The 21,756-nt window shown below is 46.7% G+C and overlaps 1 protein-coding gene across 12 annotated transcripts in view; it reads right to left on the reverse strand.

Moving 5' to 3' along the window:
• LOC139752738 (epidermal growth factor receptor kinase substrate 8-like) overlaps window positions 1-21,756 on the reverse strand; it is a 202,179-nt gene that overhangs the window by 139,556 nt on the left and 40,867 nt on the right. For 3 of the 12 annotated variants that reach the window (XM_071668591.1, XM_071668590.1, XM_071668589.1), the window contains exon 1: window positions 19,535-19,675. The exons of 2 other annotated variants lie outside the window; for them this stretch is intronic. In XM_071668591.1, the coding sequence (XP_071524692.1) occupies window positions 19,535-19,583 (49 nt within the window). In that variant the 5' untranslated portion in view covers window positions 19,584-19,675. Of the gene's footprint in view, window positions 1-6,822; window positions 6,843-6,896; window positions 7,026-9,962; window positions 10,150-19,534; window positions 19,676-21,756 lie in introns of those variants that run through there. 7 more of the 12 variants (XM_071668599.1, XM_071668596.1, XM_071668592.1 and 4 more) reach the window with 4 other exon arrangements.

Raw genomic sequence — 21,756 nt, forward strand, 5'->3', positions numbered from 1 at the left:
ACCTGTTTACCAGTTTCTTGTGGCTGACTGGCACGCCACAAGGCTCCATCAGGCCACCCCTGCCAGGGGGACACCCTACCACACACAGAGAACCTGTTACTACTAATACTGAAGCCAAGGACTATACAACTAACAACTTAAAGTCACCCTAGGCTAAGACAGTACACCTACCACGAACTTATCAATACATTCCAGTTGTATTCACCTTTTATGAGGTATTATTCCTGTATCACAGGTTCTATCGTGCCCTTCTTTCTCAGCCACAATACCTCTCTGTTAACACCAGTGAACAATCATCAACCCTGTCGCAGCTGTCGGAGCTGAGAGGCCCTCTCGGACGAGGCAGACCTCCCTCGGGGGCCCCATCATCCCTCAGGAGAACAGCGGGGGGGTATCTCCAGTATCTCGGCCTTATATTATTGTACCTCGCCTACCCCACCTTGATAACCAGTCACCTCCCGACCCCAGCCGATGCAGGTGCCCTATAGTTTTATCATTATTATCACTTCTTTCCTTATGGGACACGTCGGCCAACTGCGTCGGCAGAATCTCTCGTCAGTACACCATGAATTTGTGCAACCCTCGACCTTGACGTCAGGGTACCGTCATGTTATACCAGCCCTGACATACCGCCCATGAGCGGAAAATACACACAGCATACCTTGACCATAAAGGAACATGAAGCCAAGACATTCTGAACGAGCACTTTTCACAGCGCCTCAGCACTGAAGAACTTGTTTCATACTGAAGTTGTCATTCCACTTAAATGTCTGGGTAAATTACGAATCACGCTTGTGATTCAGTTCCCCAAGGCAGCACCCACGCTCCTCTGTCCAACTGCGTAGCGACCTCCCAAGCACACACACACCTTCTAAAACATTCAAAGTATCTTTACACACGTTTCGAGACATCATCATAACTATGGGCCAGTACACAACAGACGTGAGAATTTATACGAGGGATCATTAACCAGGTCTAAATGTAGGGAAACATTCAGTATCGACTGACTGTGTACAAACATTACTTTCAAGTAAGAGTTAGGTAAGAACAGATCGCGATAACGTATTAGCACCGATAGCGATAGCTACATCAACGGTGGAGCCAGTTGGCTGAAGCCAGGCACTGTGTAATCCTTATCGCGCCCACCCCTATCAAGGAGCAGAACACTTCAACCATCACGGCAACTTACGTTATTACTGAACACTAGGGAAAGCTAAATAAACGTATTCACACTAGATCGAAGGAGGTAAAAATGACGAGAATAAAGCAAAATTATGGCAAGCATACGCAGCTGGGAAAACAACAAGCAAAGACACAGTTATCGCTATATATATATATATATATATATATATATATATATATATATATATATATATATATATATATATACCACTCTGCCCTTAACTGGCAACATCCTGGGCTGCTTGAAGATAAACAACACAATCTTTCATAATGATATCTCAGAGAATACAAGTATAATAGTAACCTAGACGCTTTACACTGGATCTACCTAAAGGTCTGGAAGGTGAAGGAGACGATCGAAGTCATGAAACTCTTTCGAAACTTGTGGGTATTATTTATGCAAGGAACTTGTCCAGTGGAATGAAACGTTGAAACTGGTGATTTTGTGGTTTCAGGTGCAGCATATCTGAGCGCGTCTCTCCCAGAAGGTCCGCTGAACTTACGATGCCTTCTTACATGGATTTAGCCAAGTTCAGCAGACCTGCTAGCTGAGACACGCTTACATATGCTGCACCTGAAACCGCAGAATCACTTGTTTCAACGTTTCATTCCACTGGGCAGTTAATGACACAAATAATACCCACAAGTTTCAAAACAGTTTCAAGTCAAACGAGAGTCTCTTTCACCTTCCACACCTTGGGAGCTCTCCAGGGAAGAACTGTTGCAACGAAAGTAAGGATTTTGTTAATATTGCAGACAGACACTCATCTACGGTGTGGTATGAGGCTACATTTGTGAAAACGTCATCAATTCTACGTATGCCAATATAAGGTACAAGATTAAAGACTCCAGTCCCTAAAGTAAGACTGCTGGACCTTTAGATATGACGAGTGTATGAGTTTATATCTGACCTTTAAGGGTAGGGTCAAAGGCCAGACCAACACAGCCAAGGAATGAGTCGTTTCGCTCAAAGATTGCACTGTCATGCTCGAATCGACCAGTCGAGCTCAAGGGGAGGGGTTCAAAGGCTGTTTCGACGACACTCAAGAGTCCATTTCACAAACAGTTACACACACACACAGTGTACAAGCACACGTTCATGCTTGGCAAAATCACCGGGTGAAAACCCAAATATTCAGTATGAAAAAAAAATGTGGGCTTTTGTCAAAACTCCTAAAAGCAAACCCCAACGCTATCATTATTAACATGTGTATCCCTCTCCCCCCAATGATCGATGGTTCATTCGAAATCCTTTTTAGGGATTTGAAGGGTCTAGTGAGGCTTGATGTACACTAGCATTTGCAGCCAAGTTTACAAAGACCACAGGGCGGCTGGAGGGACGTAACTAATATGAACGGCTGTGACACAGCTGGTACACAGAGATAAGACACGTTATCATTATCAAGCCAGATATGAAATCATAAGTTAAAATGTGATCCATATTACTCATACTAATTACTCATGCTAAATACATTAACGACGGAAAGCCGAGGGACATCTGTGCTTCCTCTGGAGAAACAGGTTATTCTCACAGGTCCGGCATTTCAAAATAGTTTACCCTCACGGACGAAAGACGAGACCAGCTTACGTAAGGCCCACAAGAGATAATAAAAATGGCAGATCTCACAACCATTCATAAGTCTCCCCAAAAAACAAAAATGTTAGACACATACCGAAAAAAAAAAGAGTCTAGGAAGTAGGAGGAAAAAAAAAATAAGGTTCCGAGTGAAAGGTGATGAAGTGGGGAACTTGAGGTATAAATTACGGACAGGTTTTCGGTGACTGACGACTGTAAAAACGCCGCAGCTGACCTGGCCACACTAGGCGGCGCGGCGAAGGTGCTGGGGTCTAGTGACGCAACAGGAAGCAGGAGCCACCGGCCGGCCGGCAGAACCCACAAGAATGTACACAGGACTTGGGCCGCTAATGTGACGGTGAAAGTTCCGTACAGTACTAAAAAAAAGACGGTTGCTCCCTGATGCTGCCACTCCGCTCTCAGCGATAGAGCCCAACATGTAGTCAAGGCACGACCCTTGAGCACAACGATATGCCCCATGGGTATGTTGATAGCTTAAAACTTTGATGACTCCTTTTATCATAAGGCCTGGCCTTCGTGCTCAAGGGTGGTACCGTCGTGATCAAGGGTGGTACAATTGTGATCAAGGGGTTAGATCAAGCCAATAGTCCTGTCCATGTCATGTTCCCGGATACACCGCCTTGTCCTAGGGTGTGCCTTTCTCTTGCCACCCAGCGTTACGTTCCCCGGTCTCCACCCACCCTGCCACCCAGCGATACAATCCCCGGTCTCCACCCACCCTGCCACCGAGCGATACAATCCCCGGTCTCCACCCACCCTGCCACCGAGCGATACAATCCCCGGTCTCCACCCACCCTGCCACCCAGCGATACAATCCCCGGTCTCCACCCACCCTGCCACCCAGCGATACAATCCCCGGTCTCCACCTACCCTGCCACCAAGCACTACAATCCCCGGTCTCCACACACCCTGCCACCCAGTGCTACAATCCCCGGTGCTAACCCACCCTGCCACACAGCGATACAATCCCCGGTCTCCACCTATCCTGCCACCCAGTGCTACAATCCCCGGTCTCCACTCACCCTGCCACCCAGCGCAACACACCCCGGTCTTCAACAAACCCTGCCACCTTGGCAATCAACATTCAAATCCCGATAATCACTTGGGTTATCCCGAATTTACGCTTAATCCCATTCAAGCACTTCAATTATGATTAATCATTAAGGAATCTACAAGAAATTTATTCAATAGTACAATCACATGTTCCTCACCCGATACCCTTCATCCCACCAATATACCCCACAAACATGACAACATGACCCTTCAGCGCGATGGTAACGACCCTTCAACATGACAGTACGACCCTTGAGCTCGATGGTTACGACCCTTCAGCATGACAGTACGACCCTTGAGCACGATGGTTAAGACCCTTCAACATGACAGTACGACCCTTCAGCGCGATAGTCACGACCCTTCAGCATGACAGTACGACCCTTGAGCTCGATGGTTACGACCCTTCAACATGACAGTACGACCCTTCAGCGCGATAGTCACGACCCTTCAGCATGACAGTACGACCCTTGAGCACGATGGTTACGACCCTTCAGCATGACCCTTGAGCACGATGGTTACGACCCTTCAGCATGACCCTTGAGCACGATGGTTACGACCCTTCAGCATGACCCTTGAGCACGATGGTTACGACCCTTCAACATGACAGTACGACCCTTCAGCGCGATAGTCACGACCCTTCAGCATGACAGTACGACTCCTGAGCACGATGGTAACGACCCTTCAGCATAACAGTACGACCCTTGAGCTCGATGGTTACGACCCTTCAGCATGACTCTTGAGCACGATGGTAACGACTCTTCAACATGACAGTACGACTCCTGAGCACGATGGTAACGACCCTTCAACATGACAGTACGACCCTTGAGCACGATGGTAACGACCCTTCAGCATAACAGTACGACCCTTGAGCTCGATGGTTACGACCCTTCAGCATGACCCTTGAGCACGATGGTAACGACTCTTCAACATGACAGTACGACTCCTGAGCACGATGGTTACGACCCTTCAACATGACAGTACGACTCCTGAGCACGATGGTTACGATCCCCTTTAAACATGAGAGTGCGACGCCTCGGGATAGATGGTCAGTCAGGCTTAACCCTTAAAGGTGGCTATGCCCTCATACCCAAGGGTCGTACCGTTGAGCTAGTGGGTCGTCATGTTCCGCGTTCACAAAGTCACACACGAGACGGACTGGACCTTAATATGACCATATCACTGGACGTGGGGTCGCGTTTATCAAGGGGAAAACTCCGAGTCAAAAACACCTGCTCTGACGGGATGTGGTCGCACCTTTCCCATGCACTATAAATCCAGGCTGGGTAGAGAGGTTACACCGTTAGCCGGGCGTGCCCAGCTCACCTGGAGACACCACACTACTATCAACTCCTTTGAGAAGCAGTACATATCGTCACATTGTCTTTTTCACCGTCTTTTTCAGTCCCAAGTTACGTAATCTCCCCGACCCCTTTACAGTTCTCTCTGGGAGCAAATACTAGCGAGGTCTCAGCCAAGCCTGTATCAAGTGCGATGCAAGAAATCTGGAACGCCCAGCCGCACCCCAAGGTAGCCTACAGGAAGGAAAAAATATGGCGGTGGGAAGTATTCATGCCAGACACAACTTTATGACCTCCTCAAGGATAAAGAGACTGGAGTCAGCACACATGTAACTGTACAACTCCAAAGACACTTTTGTGTGTGTATATATATATATATATATATATATATATATATATATATATATATATATATATATATATATATATAAACTACGGCAGGAGGGTGAAAGGCGTGCACGGGATAGAGTAAACTGGAACTATGTGGTATACTAGGGTCGACATGCGGTTAATGGACTTGTGAAGCGTCCGGGGTAAACCATGGAAAGGTCTGTGGGGCTTTGTTGTGGATAGGGAGCTGTGATTTCGGTACATTACATAATAACAACTAGGATATGGATGTAAGCGGATGTGGCCTTCCTTTGTCTGTTCCTGGCGCTAACGCAGGAAACGGCGATCAAGTATGAAAAAAAAAAAAATTGATATTCTTAAATTTTGTGGTACAGGTACGATCAACGTTTACCTACAAGCAAAGTAATGGACTCGAGGCTTTAAAATCTGAATTTTACATATTTCAAGTTTCGGTAATTACATCACATTTCTCTAATTCCTCTCCACGGACAAAAGAATCCGAGATCCGTAGCTATCAACAGATCTCATATATTCGCCTTCTGACAGTCGGACTGGCGTCATCCATACTTCTCCTGGGTCCCCTGCTGCCACTAGAGCAGAGAGAACTGTCTGAAAAATCTTTCTGTGGTCCTCCCTGAACCTAACAGCCATACACACATTTCCTTGGGGGTCTCTTGCTGCCACTGCTTCTAGTCTCTCCTTGCTTCTATTATGACGGTAGTCTCTCCATACGCTTGCTGAGGTCTCTCGTCGTTATTAAACCAGTCTCTAACACCAGCTCAGGTCTCTCTGTCTCTCTCCGCTATGAGCACACCTGACCTTCCATACCTTTCTTGAGACCACTAATGCAATAGGCATTTTCTTCTTTGCACGGATCTCTTGCCACAAAATTACGCAACAAATTGTTTCTGGGGTATTTTTCCATCATCCGAATTCGTGCTCGAGGCTCTAGCCCCTTGGAACAAGTGCAATACGCCAATCTCGTCGGAGTCTTTCGTCTGTGCCACAGCAGCACAAATCGATTATCATTCGAAAGTTCTGGTCACTCCAAAACAACACGCGTATTCTTTCCAATCACTGTAACACCAGAGGGGTAATGCTTGTGCTGGTGTATCTTCAAACCACTAGTGTATATATATATATATATATATATATATATATATATATATATATATATATATATATATATATATATATATATTATAAAGCTTATGCTTTTACTGGGATATCTAGCCAGTAAATCTTTACTGTTGTCACTGTTATCAGTTCTGCCACGTATGAGAAAGGACCCTCTCATCCTCCCACCACTAGATTAACAGCAGAGTCCTCCAGCGGCCTTACCAGAGGTCTTCCATCACAACCAGACGGACACTCCCCTGCCACTCCTCTTCTAAACTGCAGTTACAACCACAAACCTCTACAATCTACAGAAGTCAAGCGTCCTCTATCTGGGTGCGAACTGAGTGAAGAGCTGGCAGTCACCTACAGCGGGCGGCGCGCAACACTGGCCCAGGCAGGCTGGTTGGCTGGTTGGCTGCCCTGATAAAAGCAAGGCGGACACCCTCTTATCCTGTACCCTACCCCAACTACACCCTCACACTCCTATCATACCATCTTTACTTAATGATGCTTCCTCATACGATTCTCCGGGCTGTTCGTTGCAATTCTTCATCTTCGTAATATACCCTTCGATTCAGAAATGACGGGGTATTTTACAGACGTATTTACACATTTCTTGGAATTGTTACCTTATCAGTCGTTCGGATCTGATTACAAATCCAGCCGACCAACTTCCCGAAGGAGGAAATTAGCTATGTAATACGAGCGGCTACTGATCCTGGCTGGACTCGCAACCATTTACATGGTTCCCCGCCCACTAACCTCGTTTTACAGTCTGGTAATACTTCACAAGAACTTACACGGTGATCATCAAACATGTCGTAGGGCCTGGAGCTCCCACGGCGGTGCTGTCCCGCTATCTGATAAGAGAGTGTAGATAAGGCCAGCCAGCGGCGACCAACCGTACAAAACAATATAAAGGTCGACATAGCTGCCGCATGATGTCATACGCCAGGATGGCTCACAACATCAACCACCCGATGGTGCATCGCTCTAGGCACGAGAGAACGGTCCTTGAGCACGACGGCGGTGAGACTCTTCCCTCGGATGGCCATCATACATGAGGGTCGTCATGCTCAAAGGGCGTACTGTCGCGCTGCTTCTGGCGTTACCACCGCCTTCACATATCAGAGCCACACCAGTCGTCTGGCCAAGGTTACAACACCCTTATGATCGCAGGCAAACTGGTAGGCAGCGAGACACGGACACACAAAGACACACAGCCATCCATGAACTCAAGCAAACACACAAGCATCCAATCAGTGAGGCTGGAAGGCCAGTATGCTAGCCTAAATGACTGATGGGTGCCTGCCTTCCCTATTAAGGGACTGGATGTGTGTGCCTGGCTGCCTCAATTTGGCAGGCAAGCACACACATATCACGTCACGGAGGCAGATAAGCAAACATCCATCCAGGCACAATTCCAACAAGTCAGGCAGCCAAGCATACATCCAGTCAGCCAATAATTCATGCACACACTCAGTCAGTCAGGTAGGAAAGTAAGCACACATCCAGTCAGCCAGGAAGGCAAGCATACATCCACTGAGTCGGACAAACACACATATACCAATACATGAAACCGGAAGGCAGGCACACTGTAAGCACATAGGGAGCAAGTACGCGAGTGACCATCCAAACCACCGTCATGTAATGATCGTACGCACAATGGCTAACCGGCCTGCCATGTGCAGACGTCACATATACGCACTCTCACAGTCACCAAGACTCGTGCCCAACACAGCGCTAGAGTTCACCTGCTACACACAAGTGCAGGACGTTGCATTGAGTGCACATGCGGCACGTCGCGGGTGGAGCGAAATGCTCGCAAACAGGGTAAGTTGAGGCTAAAGGGTCACCGTCAAGGGTACAGCTAGTGAGGACGTCCCCGCTGCGGGAGGACCGGCAGTGTTCCAAGAGAAGGAACCAAATGCTGACGGCCACACAGACATCCCTCACTACAGCCTCCAGTGCATGCCATACTCACCCTATGAGGACGACGCTACAAGACGAGCACCACATTATGAATCGAACAGAACGGCAGAACCCTTAAGCATGACGATACAAGCCTTTGGGTATAATACCACTCCCTCTAACCTAAATTTTAAGTGGTCGTGTTCAAGGCCAGGCCATCAACTCCAAGAGAAGTGCCACGGTGCTCATGAGGTTAAGAAAGAGGTGTTTAAAAAATCTGGGCCCCCCGTCGCCTGGGTGAGCATTTAACACGGCTATCTCTAGGACGCGGCACACCCTGCTCACCGTCCTCACCAAGAATGTACACGCGTTGCCCTTCAGCCAGGAGTGCATGTTGGGGGCCGGCACTGGGGCCTGCCTAATCCCTGCCACACACCACCACACCATCAACACACTAGCTCAAGTCCACTCCACTGGTTGACTCGGCTACACAACGTCTCCACAGTGTGCCCTCAACACAGCACACTGCCAACTTGCCTTCTCAACCGTATCGGTGAAAATGTGAAGTATACACAAGGCCGTGCTGGCAACACCGTGTGAGTGGCTTGGGTCCTCCAGTCACCGGGCCCTGCACGACTGGACTAACCAGCTAACTGTACACACACAGTTTCCCCTCCATGTTCCACCGTATTTCACAAGGCTGGAATACTACGTAACTTTACACAGACGTTGTGTTCCCCTCCATACGTCCCATCGTATTTCACACATGTCTTCCGTCACTCGTGGTCCAGTTCAAAACCCAATTCAAGTGATACTAAAACGATCAAAAGTTACACCAAAGTCAGGCTTCTCGCCAGTCACCAACATATCTTTTATCAAACTTATCACCGGATAAACAATGGTATGGCTGGAAATCGGGATGCAAATGACATGCAGAGTTCCTGGAAACGAGAAGTGCGTAGTTTTATGTTCTGAACGAAAATGATCAAAAATGACACTAAAAAGGAGTCTTGGAAACGTGTTATGAAAACATTCTTCCTATACTGCCTAGATCGACATGAAAAAAAAAGTTCTCTTTGTTTCATGATATTTTTTTTCGAGCCATGTTAGCTAACTCCGTTACTTCACGCCCGACGTGTAGAAAGTGGAAAAATCTACCTACAGTTTAATCTGCCATACCTCACTGTAAATACCACTCATGTATACAACCCAGTCCTGATGACAGTCATGAAGTTGGATATCTTCGGGGGTAATTCAAATTGTTTTCGTGCTGGCGAACTAAGTACTGGAGGACCTGACTCTCTTGTCTCCATCCACGATCCAGCCTACCACCGGCGTTCACGATACACAAGATTTCTAATGTCAATAGATAATCACAATCAAGGAACATAAAACGGCAACCGACTAAAAGGATCCTCTCGGAGCTGTGTGCAACTGGAAGTGAGAACTACCTGGATGTCGTCTGCAGCTGGGAGGCAAGACCGCCTCTGTGACGGCTGCAGCTGAAAGGTATGACTGCCTTGGTCAAGGTGTCTGGAGCTGGAAGCCTCCAACCTGGTTATTTCTTCCAAGGTCCGCACTGTGATACCTTCCAGCAGATCAAGAATGAACCAGTACCAACCAGGCAGCCTGCCGGCGCGCACTGTTTTGCACCCCACAATTTGCCCTCTGCCCCGCACTGCACGTCATCATGTATTCTTGGCTACAGACACCATGCCAGTGATAAAACCTTTCAAATTACCAGAATGTCGTTCTACAATGATTTTCTACTACCCCTCTCCTGACAACGTATATATATATATATATATATATATATATATATATATATATATATATATATATATATATATATATAGTCACTTGTTTACCAAATAGCGTCCTAGCTACGTCTCTCCGTTGTGTATCAAGTGACTGTTATATTTCTTTCTTGTATCTCCCCTGATAATGTGATTATTACACGACAGTGCACTTGGAAACTTACCGTGTTTCATTTCCCCAAGGACTCATAGGAATATATATATATATATATATATATATATATATATATATATATATATATATATATATATATATATATCATTGCAGTACTTTAACTTGTAAACCTAAAGTTTATGATATTCTTTCACGTCCGACCTGCTGTACTACACAAGTACATAAAAAAAAATTACACAAGAAAGGCTTATCGAAAATTACTCGGTGATAAACGTTTGCGACCTTCGCCCTCACCAGCACCTCGAATCCCAGAATCCCAGAACCCCAGCGCTCAAAAATTCAGCCACGTTCACTGGCCGGGACCACAGGTCATCATGTGTGATGTGCGTTTGTCTGGGTAGGGTGAGAGCAGGGTTGTGGAGGAATAGGTGTTCAGTGTGTTCTGTTGCATCATGGGTATGAGGGGATCGTATGATATAATGATTCTAATGCCTGTAATAGTCCAGAGATGGACAGCGTCCAGAGCGCAGGATAAAGCACGACTCAAATTTGACTGTGGTGTCAAATGAGAGTACGTCCGGTGGAACTGTGCTCATGACTGCGTTCAGGGAATGGCCGTGTACGTGTCTGATTTGTGTTATGATAACGTCTCCAGACTTTAAATGGTCCCACGACCGAAGATACGTGCGATCACCCAACAACAAAAATGTGTACGTTGAAGCACACAGCATCGTCGGCGAGCAAACGATAAAAATCAAATCACCGACGAGTCACAGGTACGGACAAACAGGAAATGCCTCATCATCTAAAACATCTCCCCGAGATAAGATAACACGTAGGTGACACCAATCTTAGCATATCAACCAACCATACATACCACTGGAGCCTCAGACCCCACGACCCATCTGTGACGACACAAGGAGACGGCCACACACGTTCAGAATGAAGCAAAAGCTCTTCCGGCAACGACTCAGTATTCCCACAGCAGCGTCAGGGAGATATCTAGAGGCAGTCTACTTCAAGCCCCATCGTAAAGATTTATGGGGCAACTTTCGAGGGAATTGCAGTAGCAGCTGAGACCGCAGACCTACGAGAAAGGTGCGGCTGGCCACAACGGCCGAGACTAAACGGGTCTGTTGTACGTGTACAGCAACGACAAATCCAAAGTGCAGCACAGCTGTGTCATGTCTTCAGCGGGGACATTACAATACAATGCCATTATTCAACAATAAACCTTACTGTTTTAAAGTAAACTTAACTCATCACTAAACCCCACTGTTTTACGGGAGCCTTACTTCATTAATAAACCCCACTGATTTAAAGTATTACCAGAGATGCGCGAGAAATAAATATACCACGTAACTACCATCAAAACAAATGTATGAAACATAAAAGGTGAGCAAAGTTAATATATAAACGAGAATACCTTCTCAAATTTAAGTAAAAAAAATCAAATTTCAATATTTACACAACTGGTTATCAGCAAATTAGGCTGGCTTCACTTCAAAATGTTTTCCAATATAGTCACATTTACCGACAAGTCTACCTCGAGCACTTACCAGTAAGCCAGTCTTTAAAAATATTCCATGATCACTTATGGGACTGTACCGGAGCTGCCGCTCCCTCCAGGCCTTACCGATGTGACGACAGCCTAGCCGTGACGTAAACATGGGCCCAACAACGCCGTACAGCGGACACACCAACAGTACATGACACCAACGCCGCACAAGGCATGGAACAAACTACATGAGGCGGAAACCAAGACTTTGGACACACGGAAACCACGGCTTAAATTTATGTGAATCCTATGACGAAACTGCCAGAGGTTTTGTGCATTTATACGACTACAGACATCGCTTCCTTCCCTTAGAATGTTCGCTCACTCTCCATCGCAATAAAATTATCGCCTGCCAGAGTTTGCACCAAAAGTGAAAAGTCATCTTTAGGCAGGTTGCATCAGTGGGAATACAGCCTCATCAAGCAGCCTATCACTCCAAAGGAGTCTATATTTCCCTGCTACTGAAAGCAGCGAAGCCTTGGTATTGGGTTACGTTAGGCCTCTTTCACAGAAATTGGTCCAAGATAATCATAAGCATATAAAGTTTTGTGGGCCATAAATTCATGGCTGTGTCGTTTCTGCTTTCGAGATCTGTAAAAGTCATAATCCCTACACCGGCCAATTAACCTTAGTCCATGCTGGATGATGCTAACTGTCGATTAACGGTTTCAGTCCGCAGTATACGAATCTTTTTCGAGGAACAAGTTCCTGTCAAAACAGAATAGTACATCCTTAAATCATAAAGCAAACCGTCAAGACTTTAAGCGTTGATTTCTAAATCAGATATTTTTTGAAATCTAGTTTCCCCTAAGCATAACCTACATCATCTGTAATACTGCAACCATTGGGAATAATTACGTCTGTACATTTCAAGAGTTGTTAACCCTGATGGTGCAGGTGAGGAGAATATCCTTCTGCGACGGTGGGCGAAGGGAGTCGGTGGCAGCGCGGGTTCAGCCCAGGAAACCAGCCATGGATGGCGTAGCGTAGCATGCGCCCTGATTGCTGCAGACTGACCCGGAAGGGACACACCGCTACCGACCTAACAGTACTACCCCAACCCTTCCCACACGTCTCGTCACCTCCCTCCTCCTCCTCCTGCTCACTTCTGTATCGCACCGTCTCACACGCTAAATGTTTCTTTTTTCTTTAATGCTCGGGAGGCGAGATACTTCTCTTATGGACCCATTCCCTTACGTGTTCTTTGGTCAGATCGTGTGATCTCGGTGCAACAATGGTAAAGTCAACCCGGACATCAACTTCCATGGCTGGACAAGTTGGCGAAGCACCTGGGCATCTGAGGACGTGTTTACGCAAAGACTTACCACATTCCCTTTCAGCCGCATTATATCTGCCACACACGAGCCAATACTCATATTCCAAAACCTGTAGTGGGTGTCGCTTACACAGGTCAGAGGAGGCAGACTGTGCAGCCTCGCGGCCACATCCTCGCCCCCCCCACCTCATCCACAACTCACCGGTACACGACGGACGGAACGGTTTCTTATGGTGATAACCGCTAAACCAATGCGACTCTTCGTCTCTTCCGCTAAACCAATGCGACTCTTCGGTCACATGACATAACTGAGGCTTTTACGTTAAAGATGCTTGTAATTTTGTCTATGCACGCGTACACACACACACACACACACACACACACACATACACACACACATACACACACACACGCGCGCGATTAATAAGAAATCAATAGGGAAATACATGTACACAGAAATATAATTGAGAGGACTCACGGAAGAGCAACCCTTATGGCACAAGAATAAGAACTGAGCCACAATGAAGGAGTGAGAACTAAAAAGCTGCCGGCAATGGAAAGAAGAGGAGAGAGAAGTGACCTGAAAAATAAAATAAGTTCCTAATTCAGGTGGATGACACTTAGTTCCTAATTCAGGTGGATGACACTAAGTTCCTAATTCAGGTGGATGACACTAAGTTCCTAATTCAGGTGGATTACACTAAGTTCCCAATTCAGGTGGATGACACTAAGTTCCTAATTCAGGTGGATGACACTAAGTTCCTAATTCAGGTGGATGACACCAAGTTCCTAATTCAGGTGGATGACAATGATAAGTCAACAGTTCTTCGGCAAGTGAAGTACAAGAGTAACCAGGGACCACGCACCACACGCCGAGCTAGGCTTGGTCAAGAGACATCGGTTCATTGTTAAGGGTGGCAGACGGTTGGAATGGGGTCCAAGTAAGGAGACGGTGGATGCAGGCAGCTTACAAAGATCCAAGTCTTCATGACGGTACAAAAAAAAAAAAAAAAAAAGAGAAGAGGTCAACACGGGTCGAAAACGCTTTCCTGTAATGTAGTACAAGCAGGTAGGGTAATGACTTACTCTCTCTCTCTCTCTCTCTCTCTCTCTCTCTCTCGTCTCTCTCTCTCTCACCTTAGCCTTTATAAGGGTCTTCCGGTCTCGGCTTCTCAGAGTCAGTCTCTTGTTCCTCAAGCCTTTGAGAGAGAGAGAGAGAGAGAGAGAGAGAGAGAGAGAGAGAGAGAGCCACACATCAAGGCCACAACAGATACTTCATGGTAGGGGCGGCGGTGTCGGCGGCGGAAGAGGCTGGGAGTGAATACCCTTGAGCTGCGGACCGCCGCCGCCACCCCCACACACCCGCCATGAACGTGCCTTGGCTGTTCACCACCTCCGCCACAACGCTCCTCCACAGCAGCGTCACCTGAGCTTGTATACAACAGATAAAAAAAAAAAAAGAAATAATACTCCATATTTGTCGAGACAATTTTCGAATTATAGGGTCTTAAAACAGAGACATTACACGGTAAAGGCAATCATTCGCCCTCATTTGCATATAAAAATAGGGTGTCAAATACTAATAATTAGACGTTAGCGTAAAACACGCGGCTGACTAATTGCCCCGGTGTGGGAAACCAGCAGAGACCCCTTAATCTGTCTCACTAGGTACCACCTGGGAACAGACCCACCCTGTGCACTCTGTCACAAGTTCAAAACAACCTTGGACCCTCGCATATCACTAACATCTTTTTTTTTTTTTAAGAGCAGCCTGGGAAACATCTACGCCTGAAAATCTCAACGTTATGATATTTTCTTTTTTTTTCAACTGGGAAAAAAAAAATCCTAATGTCTGTAATAACAAAAGGTATGTAGAATAAATCTTCAGACATTCCTTGGCAAAAGTTTAGTCAAAGACCTTCCTACTCCCGACTGGGACTTTTATAATCACTTAACGGATAACGGTATACGACCCATGTTTATGAAGGCTTACCCTCTGACCTTGGTTAAAGTTCAGGGTCAAAGGGCAGGTCTTCAAACCCAAAGGAAGTAACGATGCGCTCAAGGGTCTAACACCACGTACCATGCGCACCAATACCCTACACCACGCACCATGCGCATCACTATCCTACCCTAAACCACGTATCATGCGCACCACTACCCTCCATCACGTACCATGCGCACCACTATCCTACCCTAAACCACGTATCATGCGCACCACTACCCTACATCACGTACCATGCGCACCATTAACCTACCCTATACCACGTACCATGCGCACTACTACCCTACATCACGTACCATGCGCACCACTAACATACCCTACACCACGTACCATGCGCACTACTACCCTATATCACGTACCATGCGCACCACTAACATACCCTACACCACGTACCATGCGCACCACTAACAAACCCTACACCACGTACCATGCGCACCACTACCCTACACCACCACCAGGGTGCGCTGCGTGCAGGAGCCCGTGCTAATGATAAATCCTTAACTTTCGTTGTTTTTGATGCTATTTACCTATCATGACAGCCAATACATCCCATACAGATAGCTCTACTATACTGCATTATGTCCTACTTGAACGTATAAGACAGATGATGAAGAGATTTCTTGATGTGATTTCGATACAAGTATCATACCTCAAAAAAGCCAAAGTAAACGTGCAAATACCAAGCACATGAAATGGGATGCTGGTGTCTAAATTCCACAAGCAATAAACCAAAAGGCGTCGGCGCAGATCTAGCACATAAGTGTCTATTGTGTTCTGTTAAATTCATACCGAACAGTCCCACAGAGTGAATTCCTTTTACTGCATGTCAGAGCATCAGAGTTCCTTTAAGGGAGACAATAAGAATATCTCCATATCTTTCGTAGTGTCATCTATACATTTCTCTTTTCAGTCGTGAGCGTGACAAGACTTATCAGTGAATCTACGCTTTAAGTTGTTAAACGAGTGTGAGCAACACAGGTGGTGGCCGCTTGGAGCCCCTCGCGACAATGGTATCGCTCTTAACAGCAACCAAAGCAAACCCAAATTTACACTGACTACGTCAACACTTGCGAAGGAATGCGCTAATGACAAACCTTCAGTCAAATATCTTGCGCTGGTCACATGGCTGAAATTCGTCGGATCCTTCATAAGCTACAATTTCCCGGGTATCGAACCCCTTTGTATATGAACAACATTCATAGAATAATGTTATACGTCCATAATGGTTGTGATCCATGATCTCCGGCCAGGTACAAGAAGTTTGTGGCTCAAACCCCCACATCATGCTACCTGATTCATCACAATTATTCTCCGGGATCCGAACCCCCCCCCCGAGCCAACACACCGTGACCGGCATTCTCCGGGATCCGAACCCCCCGAGCCAACACACCGTGACCGGCATTTTCCTCAGCAGGAAGCTGCCAACGCCTTGTAAAATCTTATTTTCTTTTTCTCCCGCCCACTTGAGAAGACGACCAAGGAAAAAAACGTTTCCAACTCGGCAAGTTGTACATGACACCTCCTCCTCCCCAGCCCTGAGTCCTGCCTCCAGCCCGAGGATGGCATCATAAAGCCACCAGCAAAAAAAAAAAACATGAACGTGACGTACTCCCTCGACCTTCCTCCGCCCAGGTACATGATCTCTGGTGTTCCCCCGCGAGAAACCCAAGCTCAAATAAAAGCGACGGACTATCGAAGAGGAGAGCAAGACGTCATATCTTCATTAAAAACCTCAACACACTGACCCAAATTTGTTCACGTCATACCCGTAGGTTGCAGAGAAGTACCATCTAAACAAGTGTCCCGCTACAGTCCTGACTTACGAGCGCTGAGGTGGTGTCCGGAACCATCATGGCCCACTCCGTGTTGACAGGTTACCCCCTCTCAGAAGTACTACCATCCTGACTCGCACGTACAGAAACCATTCCCGGGAACCCCCTCTGCATCCGAGGGTTACAGACACCAAAGCACCCTGGGAAGTACTACCGTCCTGACTTACGAGCGCTGAGGTGGTGTCCGGAACCATCATGGGCGCCCACTCCGTGTTGACAAGTTACCCTCTCTCAGAAGAGAAGTACTCCCATCCTGACTCGCACGTACAGAAACCATTCCCGGGAACCCCCTCTGCATCCGAGGGTTACAGACACCGTCTTGACTTTCGTATTTTGACCAAAACCATCCAACACCCTCAGTGTTCGACCTCTTCGTCTGACCGTGTCTTTACAGACTAAACTTTAGGTGTGATGTTCTGGCCTTTAACCTGACCCTTAAAGAGAACGTCAAAGTCATGTCGTCATACCCAAGGGCTGGAACTTCAGAGCTTTACTCAAGAGAGTCGCACTACCGTGCTCTCTCGACGCTGGTCTCCAGACCAAACACCATACACTGACTCCCACCTAAATCCAGAGCCGTGACGAGTGCTGTGCCAGCCCAGCAGCCATGGAGGAAGCTCTTCTTATCCACGACACTCCTCACTGCCTCACAAAAAGAACCCCTCTCATCACACACACACACACACACACACACACACACAACTAACAACGCCAAAATGCAAAATCTTCCCCCAAGTTTCAAATTTGGTTACGTTAATGTCATTAAATTTTTCAGACGTTGTAGAATACAGCTTCCACCGATGAGACTCGCGGTTATTTTCGAGCATTTTTTTCCCAGGCGGTATCATGACCCGGTGGAGGAGCGCGGGGTCAGGTAGGTGGGTCATGCACGTTACTGCCTCCAGTGGGAGCGGAAGTGGTAAGAGACTTTCGCAGGCGGCAGACAGTGGCGGTAACGGTAGGGTGTCCGTTATGGCAGCGCACTGTGGCCGGGGGCACACCTAGCGAATGGCTTTTATCTCACTTCCCCCTCCCCTCCGCCTCTACTTACCCTCCATCCCCATCCAAACTAGAGGCTGCTTACTTGCACCTCTCCCTAACCCACAACGACGCTGCAGACTACTGGCCGCATACGCAACTCACACACACACACACCAGCGCTTCCCAACTCCAAGCAAGCGACGCCATTGGCTCGTCGGCGATGCGATTCGTCATTCACCGTTCACAATGACGTAGCCTTGCATACCTACCAGCTAAAATCAAACGTACAACTAAAACCCACACGAAAAAACATTTTCAATCAAAATACTGATATTGTTAAGGGCCTTAACCTCTTCAGCACCATAGCTCGACCCTTGAGCACTGAGGAGTAACCCCCGGGTATAATGGCCTCGTCCTTAACGGTTAGGTCCAAAGGTTTAAGTCATACCGTCGTGCTAGAGGGTCACATCGTCCTCCACAAGGGGTTTAAGGAAGCATGTACGTCTTGACTCAGACATGTAAAATGCTGGTCTGACACGAGCGCTAACCCTGTCTACTATATCTACATGTACTCTACCGTTTGGAAATATCAGTCGACAAACTACCTATAAACAGAAGTAATTTGATATTACATCAGATCATACATACGAGGCTTGTGAAGGTGGATTCAAACTGGGTAAATAGAATTGGGAGGTACATCTTTACTCTTCACTTTCTCGTATTTGTAGCATTTCCAACTCAAATTCCGCCTTCGATCCTTTATATTACTCATTTAAGATTTTCTGGAGTGATTCATATTCACTCGATACCTCTGAAGCTTCACAAGCTATTATATTCTTGAGTCATCTGTGCAATATTTTCTTATATATATTTCAACCAGCAAGTCTGCGACCTCTTTACTATACTAGCCCATTTCAACATATGTCTATCAGGCACGCGATTATCTGTAGTTTCAATCTCGTGATTATCTATTCTTTTTTATCATTTCAAGATGTCGTCTTAGGAATAAGCATTCTCATTTCAGTTCACGTACACAATCTAAAAGATTTATCTGTGTTGTTAGCATACTTTCATACTGTACCACTGCTGGTGAAATCAGGTCCGCTGATGACAATGTGACAAAAATAATTTGAATCCAGTTCCCAATCTCCACTGTGAAACTACGGTGACATGACGAGTCACAGAAAGCTACTTGCTTTCTTTACTATCACTACGTGCCATTAGTCATTTCGTACCATGAGCTAATGACACAGTCACCTCGTGCCATGGACCGATGACAAGCTAGACATGACAGTCATAACCCAAGATCAATCACGGATTTGCACGTAGAGATCCTCTTACATACGCTAGGTAGCAACTGCCACCATATGGTCAAGAAATATAAATTCTTTTCCTTCACACAGAGAGCTACGCTGTGGCTGAGGCGAGGGAATACCTACCCGGAGGAGCAATGACGAGACCTTGTCTTCCTAAACCGTCTGTAAACATTATTGAGTGCGAGGAACAGATCCTTTTCTGATGTTAGTACCACCAGCCTCGTCTGGTGGTGTCACGTCTGCGCACCGCCGCACGCCAGGTCTCACTCTGATGACACGGACCTCACACCACCTGACGACACACAGGTATCACGGAGGAGATAGAAGCAAACTGATAGGATCATCAAGCAGCAGAGTGTCTACTCTCAAGTCCAGCCTGCCTGTCCCCAAGCAGTGGTTCGGGGAGGCGATCCCGTCCGTGTAACGGCCACTGAGGGAGGTGGGCGGGGCAAGGGTAGTGGGGAGAAGTGCAGTAAATAGTCCGGTGATCGCTGCCGGCCAGCAGTCCGCACCTCTGGATCTGCTGCACCCACTGCCACCAGCACACACTAACGGCACTGAATCGGTACACAAAATAACTGGACTGAATTTCAAATGGCAGAACGTATACCACCTCAGCGACCTGAAAGACAAAACCCCACCAGCAACAATAATGATGATTATATACTATGCAGACAACAACGTCAGGAATGCAAGTAATGTCCTTAATCAAAGGCTACAGGAGAAGAAGACAATGGGACGAGATTCCCCGTTCATTTTGACATCTTCGAGAGGTGATAACCTCTCCGTTCATGATGATGTCAAACGCTCGAAGTCTTCGGTGTCAGACAAACCCCCGCCAGGTTAACACCACCTTGTCACAAAAAAAGGAAACACAAAAAAATATCTTGGGTTCTCATTCCCTGACTCCAGTTCACAACCTTTCCCACCGGAGCACCGCCCGACCGACCCACCGACCCGTCACCACGACCGACCTGGATCCAGGCCAGTCTGACGCGTACGGGGCCAGCCACCCGCACGGAGGCCGTCCACCACTGACAAACAAGACGTGGTGGGACTCATAAAAAAAAAAAAATATCTATACATATCTATCTATGAATAAGCTGCTCGCATCTGGTAGATACTCTACATTCGGTATTTTCATTTTCTAGAAGAAAAAAAAATCGCTATAGGTTGAACCTGTATCGGTGTTACGAATGAATACTTAAAGATACAGTCCAAAACAAGAACTCTGCTGTGGCAATAACATTCGACTGAATGCCTTCCTTTCACCTTCTTACACAAGCCCAACACATCCAAGACTTAGAATACAAACAGCTGTTTATTGTAAGAGAAAAGAATTCCATAACTGCCTTCATCAAAGTTTTCCTAGTGCCGAGAGAGAGAGAGAGAGAGAGAGAGAGAGAGAGAGAGAGAGAGAGAGAGAGGAGAGAGCACATGCAAAGTGCCTGTTAACTTGCTGCACGCCAATCGACGCGCCGTAAAAAAAAAAAGAAAAAAAAAAGCACCGTAATTAGAACAGCCAACCCAGGAACTGCGATGGGGAGGAGAAGGGATCTACAATCTACAGCCACTCAAAACCGAATATAAACACAATATCAGTATACTCCCTCACTTGCCAAGGTGTTGAACACGAACAAAGAATCATGTTTGTTCCTGTGTAACATGTACTAGAGATACACAGGACCCTTCAGCTCACCCTTGTGACTTTACTCGTGGATCCCTCTACGGATACAAGTAATTCGAACGATGATTAGCACATGCCCTTCGTCCGTCTCTCAGGGAGAGCTTTTAGCTCAACTCTTGAGACATGGCCCTCCGTCCAGTTCTTGAGACAGGGCCCTCACCCCTTCTCTGAGAAAGGACCCTACCCCATATCCGAGACAAGACCCTCAGCCCAATATCATGACACTCAACAATGTGCTTATGAAACTATGTAACTCCTTTCGTGTATTACATCCTGTATCATATGTGCCTGCATCCTTTAACTGAAACATTGGGTTTTCAGCATGCCTCTGTAACTGGACTCGCACAGCATCGAACTGTGCACAAGAAGATGTTCCGATTCAACAAACAACTTAAAAGTTTGTTGATTATGAGGGACCCTTTACTCAACTCTGGGACAGGTTCTTCAGCTCATCCCAGGACCAGACTCATTATGTGGGTCTACTATCTTCTGAACTAATCTGTACTGTATGTACCTATACCCATGTACTGTTACATACATGAGGCCGTTGTAATTTGACCAATGTCATTACTGTCCATGAGTATATGATCCGACAGGCAATTTACAGTAGTCGATGTGCTGATCACATGGGGCCCCTAACACCATCTTTGGGGCACAT

Source organism: Panulirus ornatus, chromosome 13 (genome assembly GCF_036320965.1).
Source record: "Panulirus ornatus isolate Po-2019 chromosome 13, ASM3632096v1, whole genome shotgun sequence".
NCBI lineage: Eukaryota > Metazoa > Arthropoda > Malacostraca > Decapoda > Palinuridae > Panulirus > Panulirus ornatus.